The sequence below is a fragment of the Mustela putorius genome, unplaced genomic scaffold (genome assembly GCF_011764305.1).
Source record: "Mustela putorius furo isolate JIRA1106 unplaced genomic scaffold, ASM1176430v1.1 tig00003983_pilon_pilon_pilon, whole genome shotgun sequence".
NCBI classification, from domain to species: Eukaryota; Metazoa; Chordata; class Mammalia; order Carnivora; family Mustelidae; genus Mustela; species Mustela putorius.
The window spans coordinates 4,406,619-4,423,128 of record NW_025422123.1 but is presented as its reverse complement, the minus strand read 5'-3'; the positions used below and the strand labels follow the sequence as shown (position 1 = coordinate 4,423,128).

General features: G+C 43.2%; 1 protein-coding gene across 5 annotated transcripts in view; it reads right to left on the bottom strand.

Moving 5' to 3' along the window:
* The window catches only part of CMTR1 (cap methyltransferase 1), a 50,125-nt gene extending 33,971 nt beyond the window's left edge, over positions 1 to 16,154 (bottom strand). For 2 of the 5 annotated variants that reach the window (XR_006604122.1, XM_045071169.1), the window contains exons 1-5: positions 15,960 to 16,153; positions 13,846 to 13,983; positions 5,311 to 5,462; positions 3,325 to 3,483; positions 565 to 657 (exon numbers count right to left, since the gene is read on the bottom strand). Coding sequence is in view for 4 of the 5 variants with exons in the window: in XM_045071169.1 (XP_044927104.1) it covers positions 565 to 657; positions 3,325 to 3,483; positions 5,311 to 5,462; positions 13,846 to 13,978 (537 nt within the window). In the remaining variant the exon portion in view is untranslated. Of the gene's footprint in view, positions 1 to 564; positions 658 to 3,324; positions 3,484 to 5,310; positions 5,463 to 13,845; positions 13,984 to 15,593; positions 15,920 to 15,959 lie in introns of those variants that run through there. The other 3 variants (XM_045071168.1, XM_004740010.3, XM_004740011.3) reach the window with 3 other exon arrangements.
* Between the last annotated feature and the right edge of the window lie 356 nt (positions 16,155 to 16,510).

The following is a 16,510-nucleotide window of genomic DNA, read 5'->3' as shown; positions in this document are numbered from 1 at the left end:
TGAAAAGAAGCACGTAAATTTCCAGTATCATTATGAAAATAACTTTGACCCTGTAGAGCCCCTGAAAGGGTCTTGGGAGATCCCCAGGGGGCCCTACACTTGGAGAATTGCTCTCTAGACCATACTGATTTGGTAGCTATGTACTTTATTCGTAGTTTTCCAGAAGGAGATTAAACAAATTCCCTCTGTAACAACTCCCTCATTATTTTTCTGTGGACAGGGACAGTGTCTTTTCATCTACCTGGAACAGTGCCCAGCAGTGATCAGAATATACACAAATGTATAATAAGCTACTCTAAAAAGCATCCATGAGAAAGACAGAAGTTATGCATTTTGTGCTGCCTTGCAAGTTAAATGACTAGGAGAAAAAAATGCTGTCACATCTCTCAGGGGCATACCTGTAAACCCCTTGACACACCACCTTGACAAAACTTTATTCTTGCCAGTAATGTCAGATTCACATTTTTCTTACACTATGAGTATACATACATACACACTGGACTCAAGGAGAAAAGTCAGGAGGTAAACGCCAAGAATTCAGGGTACATTTTCTTGAAGTCCTACCTTTCCCACAACCATCCAATCACTCATTTCCTGAGTGTCAGGAATTTCAGTGGTACATTCTGGAAACCATGACACCTGCTCACAGGCACTGGGCTACAAACAGAAAAGAGGAAAGTAAGTCGAGGAAGATGGCCCATCAGAGTTATGCTCCAACTTGCAAGGGCCTCCCCAAAAATAAACAAAAGGGATTCAGACAGATGGAAGGGTCTGGGAAGCTGAGGCCAAATGTGCTGGTCAGACTTGAGAACTGAGCCAGGAGACTGAGGGTTAACTTTGGAAGGCTAGCTACAATTCCAGTTTGAATCTTAAGAAACTTCCCAAACCTTCAAAGTTTTTTTCATTTGTTCCAGTATTATTTCATAAACATGTACTATGGGCTAAGTACTCAGAATGCAGTTAAAATGATATGATCCTTGACTGAAAGGACCTACAATCAGACGACTAGGGACACAGAGAAGTACACACAGGATATAAGTCTATGAAAAGGTAATTATACCAGGAAGACCCAATGGCAATGAGTCTCATCTCCAATGCCCTTTAAAGTGTTATTCCCAAATAGGATTCCTTGCCTATTCAATCCCAAAGCAGAAACTGGCATCTCAGTGGTGCTTTCTCTTAATTTTTGAATTACATTATACATAAGAAATACCTGCAGTCTTTTTTTTTTTTAAGATTTTATTTATTTTTAAGTAATCTCTACACCCAATATGGGACTCGAACTTACAACCCCAAGATCAAGAATTGCACGCACCACCAACTTAGCAAGCCAAATACCCCTCCGCAGTCCTTTAAAAAATACTGATAACAAGGCCTCACCCTCAGAGTATATGATTCTGTCAGTCGAAGGCAGAAACGTGGTATAATCACATTTTTTTTAGAAGACCCCAGATGATTCTAATGTGCAGCCAGGACTATGTACACTGAGCTAGAGACACAGATTATAAAACCTAAACAGGTGGCTAACCTGCATGGCAGCTCTACCCACTGCCTCCCAAGCAAGTATGGAGAAGAGATTCACTGTTGCAAACTGAAGCAATGTGATTAAAGGTAATATTACATGCTCTGAAAGGCATAAAATGGTAACACAATGCAAGGTCTTGAGGGCAAGCCAACCATCAACAACACAGAAAAAGTTTAAAAGAAAATTTATAGAAACCCTTTTGTCAATGAATCTGGCAGTGAATCACGGCTCCCCCTCCCCCAGTCAAATCTATCACCTTTAACCATTTATAAATGGTTATAAGTTATATACTCTATGGGAAAAAGAGCTCATGGAAACTTGGGATGTCCCTTTGGAGAGAGTAAACAGACTCAATTTCTCCACAGAAGCATGAACATTAGGAGGAAAAATGGATGCAAAGTGCTGTCTGTGAAGGGTCAAACCTTACCCTCTATAAATCTGCGCTGTAGAAGCCACCAGGCACTTCCTCTGCAGTGACTGGACAGTCACCTGAGGCAACACAGATTCCTCTCCCTCAAAGAAGTGGATACCAACTAATAGTTAAGACAAACTCTTAACCAAGAAATAGAGCATCTTTTGTTGGAGAAAAATTAATACCCGATAAATGATAATTAGGACAGCCTTGCCTCAAAAAGGAATTTCAATAGCCTGTCTCCATGAAAAATAGAGATTTTTATGGGCAAATTTGAGACTTTGAGTTTAGCTAAGTTCTAATTCTGCCCCACTATGAGGATGGGGACTCTTTACTGGTTTTCATACAAATGAGGACCCAAAAAGCACCAAGAATTTCTGAGGTAAAAACCTACATCTAAGACCCAATTACAAATATTTACCCTATTCTTCACTGTCTCATCTGCTATTCTGCTGGTCTCATCTCCTTAAAACTACAAGGCAACACAGCCGGACCACCCCCAGAAGCCATTAGCTCCTGGCTTGTCAGCATCTTACTCTGAAACCTTATTAGGCTTTTATCATGTGCAATTCACGGGAATTCTTTCCTGAACTGGAACATCAGACAGACAAATAAAATATCAATTCTCCAGAGTTCACAGCCACATGTGAAGCTCAACTACACCAGCTACATAGAAGACTAGACATTTGTGTTCTATTTTCTCTAGCTTCAACTCTATAATGGCAATATTTCATAATTATTTTAGTTGTTTCACTATACCTACTTGGAATTCTCTGTGAAATAAGACAGGACATATACCAATGATTAAAAGTAAAATCTCAACATCATCTGTGCCATGAAAAAGGACAGGAGTCTCTTTTGGTAGTTAGGTCCAAACAAACTGGTACCCAAGCAAATAAGCAGACTAAAGCCACACCAGGAAAGCTACACAATATAAATAAACACCTACACAGAGCTCAGGTGTCATAAAGCCGTAGAGGTATATAGGACCTTCAAGGGTACCTAATCCAGTCACTCCTCCAATGGAGGACCAGGTCCTCACTCAACCGCTTTGAATCCTTTTAGCAGAGGGAACTCATTGCCTTACGAGGTACCTTAGCCACTAGTGGGAAGGCATATCTGTTTAAGTTCTTTGTGGAACCAAACTCTGCCTTCCAGCATCTTCTACTCACAGTCGTTAACAGAAAATAAATCCACAGCCTAGCATATCTCGCTCAGTATATCTCTTCTGTTTCCATTCTGGACACCCCCAGTACCCTCCATGTAAAATCTCAGTTCCAATTCCCACTGCCTCTGGAGACTTCTAGTTTGTTAACATGGCTACTTAGAGCCATGCACATGAAAACACAAGCTGGCCTTCCAGTCTCCTCCTCCCCTCACCAGTTACCTCTGGCTCATCTCGCCAGTCCACATTCAGCTCTTGATCAAAGCCCTGCAGTGTCAGACCCAAGCCTCTTCGGCCTTTCTGATTAGAGGCCTCAACGATGTCCTTCCGACCCTGGCTGTATTTACCCAATCCTTCACCTTCCCTGAAGCCCATCTTGGCCTGAAAAAGAGACAAAATAGAGCATTAATATAAATAAAGAGATAATAACAGAGCACTTGCATAAACCAACAGACATTTACTCAGCCCCTACCATGTGTCAGACATTATGCTAAACTCTGAGAAACACAGATAAGTAAGGCTGAAAGTTTTCCTTCTAGCCTAATGAAGAAAATAAGCATAAGTAAGTAACTACAGTTTATCTGTGCATGCAGTGGCTATTTACTCTGGAGGTGAAAGTCTAGGGCAACCAGAACTTGGATAAATGAGAAGGCACCTCATAGCTGTAATTAAAAGCACCAAAAGCACTTAATGAATTTCACTGGACATCTGCACAACTACCCTTCCAGCTAATTTCTCTGATTAAGTGAAAAGTAGATCTAGAGTTGAGTTGGTAAGGAGAACATAATTTACAATGGAACTGCTTCAAGCAGCAACTCGACCTTAGCCACAGCCATTCAAATAGCCTTATTATGTAAAGACAGTGAGGGCTTGCAGGAACCCACTTGAACTTACTTCATGTAAAACTGAGGTATGGACCCATAAGTACCATAAGACACCAGACAGGGCCTTTTTTTTTTCCCCCCCTTAAAGAGAGAGCGGGGAGAGAGAGAATCCCAAGCAGGCTCCATGCCCAGTGCAGGGCCCAATGAGGGGCTCAATCTCACAACCCTGAGATCATGACCTGCCCTGAAACACTCAACTGACTGAGCCACCCAGGTGCCCTGGGAATATTTTTTTAAGTGTCACAACTGTCCATAAGCTCACATAAACTCTAGAGTCACTAGGCCCAGATATATACCCCCAAAATCAGAGACCTAAATCCCAAAGCCCAAGGACCCTTGTCTAATAAAATAACCCCAACCCTAAGAAAATGTAATCCCCTCCTGAAGGTCTATATTCCCTTTGGAAGGGGTATTACGAACTCAAGAGCTGGAGAGAATTCCTACAGTAGCCACAAATCTCTCCCCAGGTCAAAAAGGCTGACTGAGGGGTACTCTCTCTTCCTCTCCCCCTGTCCCTCTCCCTTCCCAAACTCTCTCTCAAATAAATAAATAAATAAATCTTTAAAAACAAAACAAAACAAAACAAAAAGGCTGACTCAGTCACAAACCTCCCCATTGTCCACTTCCCCAAATCTACAGCCCCCCAACTAGAATCCTGACTATGACCTGAGAAGTGGCAGTTCCCATTCCTTAATGAATCCAAATGAAAACAGAGGAGTTAATACCTATAATATTAAAGCTAGCCAGAAAGCAAACTTGGAATTCCCTAATCTTTGTGCACTTACACTGAAGTTTTATCAGGGAAGCCAGCAGGTCTTCCTAGTCATTTTTCTTCTTCTGGTATATCAATGGGGTAAAGAAGCTAGGAAGGAAAACTGGACCTTCTTTTCAAAGTCATATTAAAGACTGTACTACTCTCATTTATTTTTGGGCACATGGAGTGAGCAGCATTTTAGTCATTCTCTTGAGATCACTCACTAGAGCAAAAACTCACATGATGAAGCCTCTTTACCCAACCACACATGTCCATGTGTAGGGAAGTACCTTCACATGTACTCACGATAAGCTTTCATTACTAAGGAGACCAAAGGGTGATCCAGCTTTGGATAGGACAGGACAAGCGGCCTGCACAGCCACTTCCCATGGGTGATTCAAATGTGACAGATACTTCTGTTAAAAAAGGGGCCACACTCTCTACTAAATCTCTACTAGAAAGCAAAGGAAAAACTCATGCCCTAGCTTTTCTTCTTTTCACATCAATACAATTTCCCTTCTCTTACTCCACTGGTAGAGCTTTAGAAACCCACCCCAAACACTGACATACCATAAGCTTCTGGGAGACACTATTATACATGGAATAGCGAGAAGAAGTTCCCTCCACAAGGGAGTCTGCTTTAAATGCATCGTCAAAAGAGTCAGAGCTGTGTTGCTTCCCCTCGGTCTCACTGTCAGACCCACTTAGGCTCGTGGTAGATGCTGGAAAAGAAAAAAAGAAAACGCTCAGGTGAATTTATGGCACCAAGTAGCCTCTAAAAGTCCAAGTTTCATTTATTCAACTAGTGTTCAGTATATGCACTATACACATCATGTTCTTTAAATGAGCCAGGGTCAAATGTATTCTCTACTTCTTACTGTGTTATCTTGGGCAAGTCACTGAAAGTTCCTAATGGTACCTGACAGATGATGGGAGCTCAAAATATCAGGTGTCCTTTCCCATTCTTTCAATTTTTCCCCTACAAAACTGAGATGACACTACCTACCACATGGACTTATATGAAGATAAATGAAATAATGTGTCTGAAAGTACACTGTCAAATACAAAATGTGTTTATTAAAGATATGATTGTTATTTCTGCTGCTTATTATTTGAACATCACCTTCCAAACATGGATACTTAGTACCATTTTCAGAATTTTATCATGGGACTAACAGTCTCATTGTTTAATCTCCTAGATTCCTTTGTTTTCACGGTCCTTCAAAGTCACAGGTAAGAGGGTATGTCTGCCCCAGAGAAGAGCTGGCTCACAGATGAGCTGTGACATTTTATAGAAGTAACTGTTCTCTTTTCATCACCCCCCTTGCCTACACACTAAACTCTCCGTGTTGATGAGTCAAAGCCTGGCTGCTTGTGGGAGGTGTTGAGGAAAGGCAGCAGTGTAAAACAACTCTTCAAAGATCCATGAAGGTCACTATTCAGGTATTCATAACTTGCAATGGCATCATAATTCTAAAGCCTATCTGCACTGATTCATCCACTTCCCCATGAGAACATAAACTTGTTCAGGGTTAGCATTTGAGAAGAGCAAAATGCTCTCCCCAGCCCCCCAGGCCCAATTCTCCTTCACACTGTGCTCCAGGGGCAGCAGCACCACCAGCACAGCATCCAGCACAAATGCCATCCCACTGGCCAGGGTCACTCTTGGGAGAGCAAGAACTGTGTCACACTCAACTTTCCATCTCCAACACCTGGATTGAGTCTTCCTATTCGACAAAAAATTAAGTACTCATTACAATGAATTTTTTAAAAATTTTAAGTCTTGATTGACGGCCTTAATATATTAATCACTAATACATTTGTTTATAGAGGGAGGCATGTACAAAGTAATCTAGGAATTTAAACATAAATTTTCCTTTCAACAGTTTCATATACAAGAAAAAACTTGAAAATAGTAATACCCATAGGACAGAATTTGTACTACTACCAAAAATAGCTTCAAGTCTCATTTAGGTACATTTAACTCTGTTCCAGTGTTAAAACTTTGACAAAGACTGTTTTAAATAAAGCAGCTTTATAACCTGGTGCCATTAAAAAGAAATTTTAAGTCTTTAAACTTTTGTTAAAAAGGTTAAACAATAACAAAGAGTTTAAGCATGAGTATGAAATGCCTGTATCTTAGAGAATCGGGCCTTCCTTGGACTATTATTTAAGAACTCCCATTCCCCCACGCCTCCAGCCAGTAGGTTGAAATACGATATCTGTCAGACGTGTAAAGGGAATAAAACACTGGTATTATTTAATTGATCAGACAACTTTTGCCCAGGACATGTTCTTTCTTCTCTCTTCTTCTTCTTCTTTTTTTTTTTTTTAATTTATTTGACAGACAGAGATCACAAGTGGTCAGAGAGGCAGGCAGAGAGAGAGAGAAGGAAACAGGCTCCCTGCCGAGCAGTGACCCCCCACAATGCGGGGCTCGATCCTAAAACCCTGGGATCATGACCTGAGCCGAAGGCAGAGGCTTAACCCACTGAGCCACCCAGGCACCCCAGGACAGGCCATGTTCTATAAAAGGTCCATCGTATATACAATGGGCCTCTCTCCTACAGAAATAATCCTATTCTCAGAGAGTTTAAAAACCAGGTAACTAAGGTCCAGGTTGAAAATGGTGATGGCAGGTGGGTCCTGGGTTTCTGAGCTGCTAAGTCAGTCAGGGACACATGTGGGGCAATCCATGTTCAGTGGCACCCATGGCGGTGAGGAGGGCTCTGCTCAGATGTGGAAGGCCCTCTCATACTTCATAGCGCTCCCCGATGTGGGGAGTATGCTAAACGTCTTCCTGAAGTCACATCACAGAGAGCATGGAGAGCCCCAAGTTCATCGCCTACCTCATTCCTGCACCAGGTCAAAGCCCTTTCCCAGGCGAGATGATAGTCACACTCTATTCCATAATTCTCACATGAATCCACTTCCAACCACCTATGAAAATGAGTAAGGAGAACCTGGACCACTACCCAGCGGGGACCACAGCACTGGTTTGGACCATGACTCTGCATGAGGACCAGAAAAGTATATGGGACCTCAAGCTCACCTTCCTTACTTGTGTCAAATGATGACCAGAATACTGATCTTCCATCCTTTTGTTTATGGCAGGAGATGGCTTAAATAAATAACTTAGATTGGTCCATGAAGAAAGTATTAAAATAATAAAAATTTTTTAAAAACACAAAAATCAGATAGCTAAAATAAACATTTTTTTTTCCTTTTAGTGATATAACATTTTGCAGAAGAAAGAAAAGGCTTATAAACATATTTGAAAAAACTAGAATAAACTTAAAACCAACATTTTGGCTCCCAAGCAGTTAGCAAGGAGAAATTTTGGTTGAGAATAACCTCTTATGAAAGGCACCAAATCTACCCCTTCCTCTTTTCTTTTAATAAAGATGGTATTTATTTATTTTTTTTTAAAGATTTTTTCTTTATTTATCTGACAGAGATCACAAGTAGGCAGAGAGGCATGCAGAGAGAGAGGAGGAAGCAGGCTCCCTGCAGAGCAGAAAGCCCGATGTGGGGCTCGATCCCAGGACCCTGGGATCATGACCTGAGCCAAAGGCAGAGGCTTAACCCACTGAGCCACCCAGGTGCCCCTATTTATTTACTTATTTGAGAGAGAGAGAGCACGTGTGCATGAGAAGCAGGGAGGGCCAGACAAGCAGACTCTCCACTGAGCAGGGAGCCCAACGTGGGGCTTGATGCAGGGATCATGACATGAGCAGAAAGCAGATGCTTAACTGACTGAGCCACCCAGGCACCCCTACCCCTTTCCTCTTAGAAAGCTATCCAGTTCCCTAAGGAGATGACTTGCTTACACAGACCAACGCAGCACATGTCACAGAGTGCCAGAGAGTGCCACTCAGAAGGAAAGACCCAGAACATTAATAATGAGTAACCATGGAAACTGTGAGGTGAGGTTATATTTATTTTGTTTTGCACTTTTCTTCATTTTCTGTGTGAGAAGAATATATTCATTTGAAAATTAGAGTAAAAAAAAAATACAGCTATAAAGAAATAAAGTATCATTCCTTGAGAAGAATTTGGTTCCCTTCCAGACCAAGCTTGAGAGGACAGCAGATCTAAGGGAAAAGACTTCTTAAGTGGCTCGAGACTATCCCCGGGTCTCTCCTCTCTGATCTCCCATGCAAGAGAAAGAGGCACGTTCTAAAACAGAGGGCCCACATGCTAAAGAACCGTACTTCCAAAGATGAAGCCTCTCTTCATTCAGTCACTTCCATATTGCTGGTACAGAAAAGGGGGGGTGCCAAGAATGTGGATGGTTCCCTGAACACAGTCCCAAAGTTTCTTTCTGTGCAGCCCAGGGACCTGGGGTCCTGATTCACCAGAAGCTACAACGTTAGATCAGTTACTATCCCTTTCACCGGCTTTCTGGGGATTCACAGGTGAACCTCCGAAAAGATTAGGAAAACCTGGTATCCTTATCAAAGGAGAGTGTGCCCTTGGTCCAGCTCTAGGTGGAATTGCCAGGTTGTCAGGTTTGCCTAAGGACACAATAGTGGGCACTCATCAATGGTATGAACATCATTCCTCCGCATGCAGGGTACAAACCACACTCAGATATCAAAGAGATATCTTTTGTTTTCTTTGTCTTCATACCATTCTTGGAGCAAAATGACAAGGAGAACCAAATTTGGATGGAGGGCTCATTAGGCAAATCAGTGGTGCCTAAATGCAAAATACCAGCACCACACTCCAGGACAGAGACGTTTCCACTCCATACCCTTCACCAGGAGTTACCCAGCATACAAATGTCTGTACAGGTTCTGAGAGTGAGGTGAATGAAAGCTAAAATGCATCCTACTAAGCATTTCTTTGTGAGATCAAGAAGTGTGCTGGATAAGCCTTATTTGTCTTTTATTTCATGTGGTATTTGAAGCAAGATTTTAGTCTGATGATTAAGACAAAGTTGCCTAGACTAGTCCTGATGTCCACACACAGCCACAGCCACTGCCCATTTTCACGCCTGGGCCTTTGGGGCCATGCTTTTCAGGTGGAAAGAAGACAACTGTTGTGGCTGCAGCAATAACTAAAGGGGAGATTTCATCTCCAAAGACTGGTAATAATTCAGCAAACACTGAGCAGACAATTTTGTATTGAAAATATAAATTAACAGGAGTAATAAGGTCAGTCTATTAAAATGATTAGTTTCATTAAGAACTTGCCAAAGCTGGGTGGTATTCCCATTTACCTCCCCAGGAGCTTCCCTTCTAAAACCTAAGATAGCCCAAAACATTATTTAGAGTTTTCATTTAAGACTTCTTCTCTACCTGATAGAAATCATTACTCTTAAGTCATTTTAAAGAAGAAAAGTTCAAAATTTTTCACATAGGAACAGAACAGCAGGGCAAAAAATTTTTACATGGCAACAGAACAGTAGAGCAAACATGCCAACATTAAAAATGACAGTGACAACACATACGGAGAGGCAGCTCCAACCACTAATAGCCAAGGTAAGCAGCACACAGATACGGAGGAATACATTATGGGTTTTAATAAATATCACAACCTGCCTAACAACTGCTGTGGAATATACTCATTCCTGTTTAAAGACTCAATTTCTCCTTCATGCCAGACAAATGGTAACTCGTTAGAGCAATTTAAACAGATACCGATAAAGGAAGTTTTTGATTAAGGTCATGAATCTGGGCTGACAGTAAAGCAATGGTGTTTTAGGAAGAATAGCCTATTTAGCAAAGAATTAAACCTGGTAGAGGGAAAGGCACTACTAGTGTGGTACCTGCAAAAGGGCCTGGCAACTTCCAAAGCAACACGCTATGGGAGGGCCAGGAGCCCACACTGGAGAAAAGAAAAGAAAGAAAGAAAAGAGAAAAGGAGAAAAGAAAATTGTCTTGGAAACTAGACCACAGTTTTCCTGAGAGAAACAACCAAAAAGAAAAAAATGACCCCTATCTGCCTCTTTTTACTTCAAAGGTTGTTACTTAATAGCAAATTTCTAAGAGTTTATTTAGGCTTAAAAATGCCTTCAAACTCCTCTTAAAATACTCAAAAGAACACATGATCCCACAGTGGCCATCACAACAACATCCTTTTTTTTCGTTACTCTGGTCAGATGTCAATCTCCGACCTGGCACCGCACTTACCTTGTCGATAAAGCAAAACAAACAAACTGATTAAACTAAATAGATCTATTAATGAGGCATCACACTGATCTAGCAGAGAAAGCACAAATAAGGCTCAGAAAGACAGAAATAGTAACTACTATTTTTTGTTTTTCTATTTGCACTCCCTAAAGAGCGTTTTTCAATCACTTATTCAACAGTACGTCCAGGTAGAAGTGGTTGAAGCAAAAGGGCTTCATTGCTTTGCTGCAATGACTTGACTAGGAAAGCTGCATATAAATCTCAGCGGATATATATCTTCTGGTGAGACAGTAAATTACCAGGGCACACTGTCCAGGGGACACCTAAGAAAAGCCAATTCCAGGGGCACCCTTGGCTCAGGTCATGATTCCAGGATCCCGGAATCAGGCCCCTTGTCTGGCTCCCTGCTCAGCGGGAAGTCTGCTTCTCCCTCTCCCTCCGCCCCTCTGCCCTTCCCCTCAACCCCAGCTCGTGTTCTTTCGCTCTCAAATAAATAAAATTTTAAAAAAAGAGAGAACGAAAAGCCAATTCAGAACAGAGATGATATAAATACTAATTACTTAATGAAATGATCTTCTATAGAATGGAGGAGGGATAGGCAAAATCAAAGAGGTAAAGCATTTTAAGCTTCTTGGAAAAGATACTACTGTTGCCTTCTATGAAGTATTTATTCCATGCCAGGTATGGGGTGAGGGGGAGTGGCACAGAGAGCAATCTTGCTGATAAAGACATCACACTCCAACCCTCAGTTTTTATGACAACAAAAAGCTAAAGTAAGCTAAAACAGGGAAATCTAGCATTGTTTATTTGCCTCTGCCTCTTGCCTCATTTTCGGAAAAATAAAAAGGACGAGGGGCACCTGGGTGGCTCAGCAGGTTTAGTGTCCAACTCCTGATTTCAGCTCGAGTCATGATCCCAGGGTCATGAGATTGAGCCCCATGTCAGGCTCCGCGTGGAGCCTGCTTAAGAGTTTCTTTCCCTCTGCCCCTCTCCCTTTCTCTCTTTTACATTCTAAAAAAACAAAAAACAAAGTACCACATGGCCTATTGCCAAACGCATATAAGGTACTGGCCATTTAGATTTCCATTCTGTACACACAATAGCAAGTCAATCCTAACTGAATCACATGGTGCTACTTCCAGAAAAGGTTAAAGCTATTTGGTACAATTAAGGGAAATGCAGGGGGCGGTGGACAATCTCAATTCAGTCAATTTTAAAAGCTTGAAATTTAAATCAGACTGGTTCCCTTAAAAGACCCTTAACCATATGCCTCCCTCTACCTGTCAGTTGCCCTCTCTTTACCACAAGAATATGCCCCCTGAGATCCACTTAGAACTAGATACCTCCAGCCCCTGGAGTACATTTATTCTCCCAGACATGCTCTCCCTTTTTTTTCCTTATAGGCCATCTCTCCCAATAATCCAGAGCTCTACCTAAGGAGACTCTACCTTCACCAAGCTGCTCAAATCCCAGGTGAAAAGCAAAACTCCCTTTCTTCAATAGTCCCTAGAACCAGTACACCCACTATGTTTTTGCCTTCCTACTTCCTACCTCAATTACAGATAGCCTTTCCCAGCTATTCTGGAATCCACTGTGACAACTTTAAAGGGACTCATATCTCCACACACAAGGCTATAAGAGAGTCTCTTATTGAACCAGACCACAGCTGCACCAAGCCCTTCAGCTGTACTGCCTTCTCCTTTCTGAACCAGCTTCTCAGTACAACTGATGAGTAACTGCCCTTCAATTACAACTGCCTACCACTTGTAAATTTTATTTCCTACCACTCTCAAAGGATGCTTTACACCCTTTCAGTCACCAATCTATTACCAAACTTCATTCTAATTGATCAATGATCAAGCAAAGGCTCCAAAATGCAAGACTGCTGGCATACCAGGTTGAATAGTGTCCCTCTAAAAAGCTATGTCCATTCTGCACCAGGGAATATGATGTTTGGAAATATGGTCTTCGCAGATGTAATCAAATTTTAAAAATGTCATATTAGATTAGAGTGGGCCCTGATTCAATGACTCATGACCTTTTAAGAAAAGGAATATTTGCAATAGACACACACACAGGAAAGACAGAGGCAAAGACTGGAGTTAGGCTGTTATAAACCAAGAACACCAAGGATTGCCAGCAACCACCAGAAGCTAGAAGAAGCAAGGAAGGATTCTTTCCAAGAGCCTTCAAAGGAAGCATGGCCCTGCTGACAGCTGGATTTCAGATATGTAGCCTCCAGAACTATGGAAAACAGACTTCTGTTGTTTTAAGCCACCCAGTTTGTGGTACTTTGTTGCAGCACCCCTAGGAATTGAATACAGCTGGAAGTCAAGGTAAATGCAAATAAAGCTGCTTGATATTTGAGGCAAGCTTCTAGGCACTCTACAATTTCTTTCACAGAAAGCCATCTATGGACACTGCATATGTCCATAACCCTAAAAAACAGGGAAAGCAAAACGTTAGTTTCAACCAGATCAGTGAACTCTTTTGAGCTTAATGTCAACAGTGAACACAGAGATGCTCCAATTCATATGGCTGTTTCTGATCACAACAGTTGAGGGAATTGAGAAATCAGAATGCAAAAACCTGAGGGGAATTAGGCCAGATCACTGCAGCAAAGAGCCTATCCCCTGTGAAAGAGCCCCAGGATCATTAACAGCAATTACGAGCACAGGGCACTCAGCACTCACCACTACTTCTAACTGGTTTAAGGCAGCAAAAGAGTGCCACCTACTGAAAGACCAGCCAAAGAATTAAGGTACTACTGTAAAAATTCCAATTATTTAAAATAAGTTGCCCATTCTAGTAGAATGGGCTGAAGGAAAAAGAGGCTATAGCCAACATCTCTCTGTAGAACTTGCCTAACTTCCCTTAGCGGGCAGATGCCTGTGTTCTGCCCAATTCAGGCACTAGGGAGTCAAACAACCAGATGGCCAGCGGCCTCACATCATGTGGGCAAGCATACCTTTTGCTGCATGATTGACGGAAGAGGGAGGTTCATCATCAGATGTAGAACTGAGGCTCAGGGCAAGCTCTGCAACTCTTTTCTTCTGTTTCTTGATAGGGGCAGTGCATTCTGGATCATTTCTCCTCTTCATTGTTACTGCAACCATAAATCCAGATAGTCAGCTGCCCCTGTTAGAGCCACTCGGATCAGAGCAGGGATTCCAAAATATAAATCATCAATGGGATGGGATTTGGCAATTACAAACAGCTTCAAATGCCAGCACTTGAATAGCCTTTTTCTCAAATTGAGGTCCAGGAAGGATGCTAGCCAGCCTCTAGTCTTCAATAATAGCTGTTAGTTTTACTGGAAAATGTGTGGTGCTCACAGACCCAGAGACCTCAGGGCCTTGATTTCACATACCAAAACATCATGGATCAACTCTACAAGCCACAGGGGAGAAAAAGCCTTAGGTACTTATTATTCTATAATTTTCATGCAACACTGGCCCTGTGTGACAACAATGTACACTGGACATTATGAAATCTAGTGAATATCAACCAATATTTGCAAGGTGAGGGGGCCAGCCCAGAATGATAGCTCCATCACCATCATTATTTTACCAATTCGGAAATTACATAATGTGATACAAATGCTGGTTTTGGTTTATTTCAGGATGTTTGAAACCATGAAAGAACTGGGAAAATTTTTAATGAGAATAAGGAATGGAAGCAGTGGTTGACTCAGGACTAAGGAAATAGAAGATTGGGAAAATTATTCAAACTGGAGATAGCCACATCATGAACTCTGGTGTAAAAATAATTTTAACAACACCAATACATCTCCATGAAAAAAGAATGGAGATGATTAGGCACCATGTCATCATCATCCATGCCCACTGGTAGGTATAGGAGAGGTAAGCATGATTGGGGCCAGCGGGAAATGAGATGGAATGAAGTGATTATGCCATCCTGAAACCTTAAGAAATGATCCAGTTAAAGAACAAGAGAGAGTAGTAGTGAATACAGTGTGGTTTACAAACAACTGATGGGCTATAAGAAGACTCAGAAAAGAGAACTCAAAACATAGAAGCAAACAGGTGGGTGGCCAGCTGAGCTGCAATTCCCTGAGGAAGGGGAGGTGCAGAGGTACAAGACACTTTTAACTGGATCACAGCTGCAAGAGCAATGAATGCAACGATACCACTGATCCCCTCAACCTCACAAAACCCTGAATCACATGTTTCACTTCTCTGCAGCTCAAGGTTGAGCCTGTCAACCCAATGCATTATCTTATCCTAAGGAGGCAGCCAGCCTCTTACTAGCCACAGGCGGGGGCTATCCTGGGGAAGTTAGAACGGAGAACCTTGAACAAAGAGAAAGCAAAACCACGTTTCACTTTAAACCACCTTCTTAAATGCCCCCCCAAAATGCCCATAACAAGCAAAAAGGGCCTTCTGATTCTTAGCGACTCTGGGAGACTGCAAGCACGGGAAACTCAATGTGGACTGCATTGGGGTGGATGCAAAAGAAGGAGAGTGAATAGTTGTGTGAAAGGCAGGAGATACTGATGCTCCTCCCCAAACCACCTTAGATTCAGGCCTTCCGAATCATCTACTCCAACACTCTCATTTTCCACTGGATAGAACCGACGCCCGAGAGGGAAGGCCGCACACCTTAACCAGTGCCCCGCTCAAGTGAGCAACACAGGCCAGAAGAATGCGCCCAGGCAGGGAACTTCTACATGTAAGGCAAAAGGCCTGGTTGTACCTGCTGCTCCCCAAGGAAAGGGTTCAAATCCCCTCTTCCAGTCTTCTCTCCCAAGGTGTCGGTTTCGCCACCCTTATTCACTGAGGGAGATGAGCACCTCTCTCTCCCCGCCAGTCTTTTCATTTGAAAACAACGTGAGTGTGTGAATGTGTGCGCAGAGACGTTTGTCAGCGGCAACTCGAGCTGCTAGGAGCTGGAGGAGCAGGTCGGGGGCGGAGGAGGGTTGAAGGAAGTCGGGGAGAGAGTAGGGGCGGCGAGGGTCACCACCGCCAGTGCGCGGCCGAGGCGGCGGTGGAGGGGAGAGGATGCTTCGCCCGCGCGCCCGCCCTCCCACTCGCTCCCCCCAGGCCGCGCGCCGGCACTCACGCTGAGGGGAGAGGGTGAGCTGCCTGGGAGCGGAGAGGGGGGGGGGCTCAGCCTGCCGTTGCCGCCGCCGCCACCAGGCCTGGCCCTGCCGCTGCCAGAGCCGCCGCCTACTCCCTCAGTTTCGTTTCCCCACCGCTAGCCCGGTCCGCCGGCCGCGCTGTCGCGCTCGGGTCCCGCCCTGCGGCCTGCGCAGCTTGATGACGTCACGGGCAGCCCGCACCCTCTGCGCGGCGGGGTCCCGGCCCCGGGGAAGAAGACACGGGTTCGGGCCCGCCCCACCCCCAGCCAGGGCCGTCCAGGGCGCCTGCGCGCAAGAGCCTAGGGGGAAGGGTACAAAAGCAAAAGTAACCGAGTTATCTTCTTTCCCGCGCTAGGCACGAGAAACAAATATAAAAAAATTTAAAAAGCGGGTGTCGGCACATTTCACCTGATCTCATTATTATTTTCATTTTACAGATTAAGAGCAAGTTGAGAGAGGTAACTGGTGAACTGGTTAAGGTCAGAAACCCAGTCCCCTTGTTCACTGCTGTATCCCCAACATCCTGCGTATA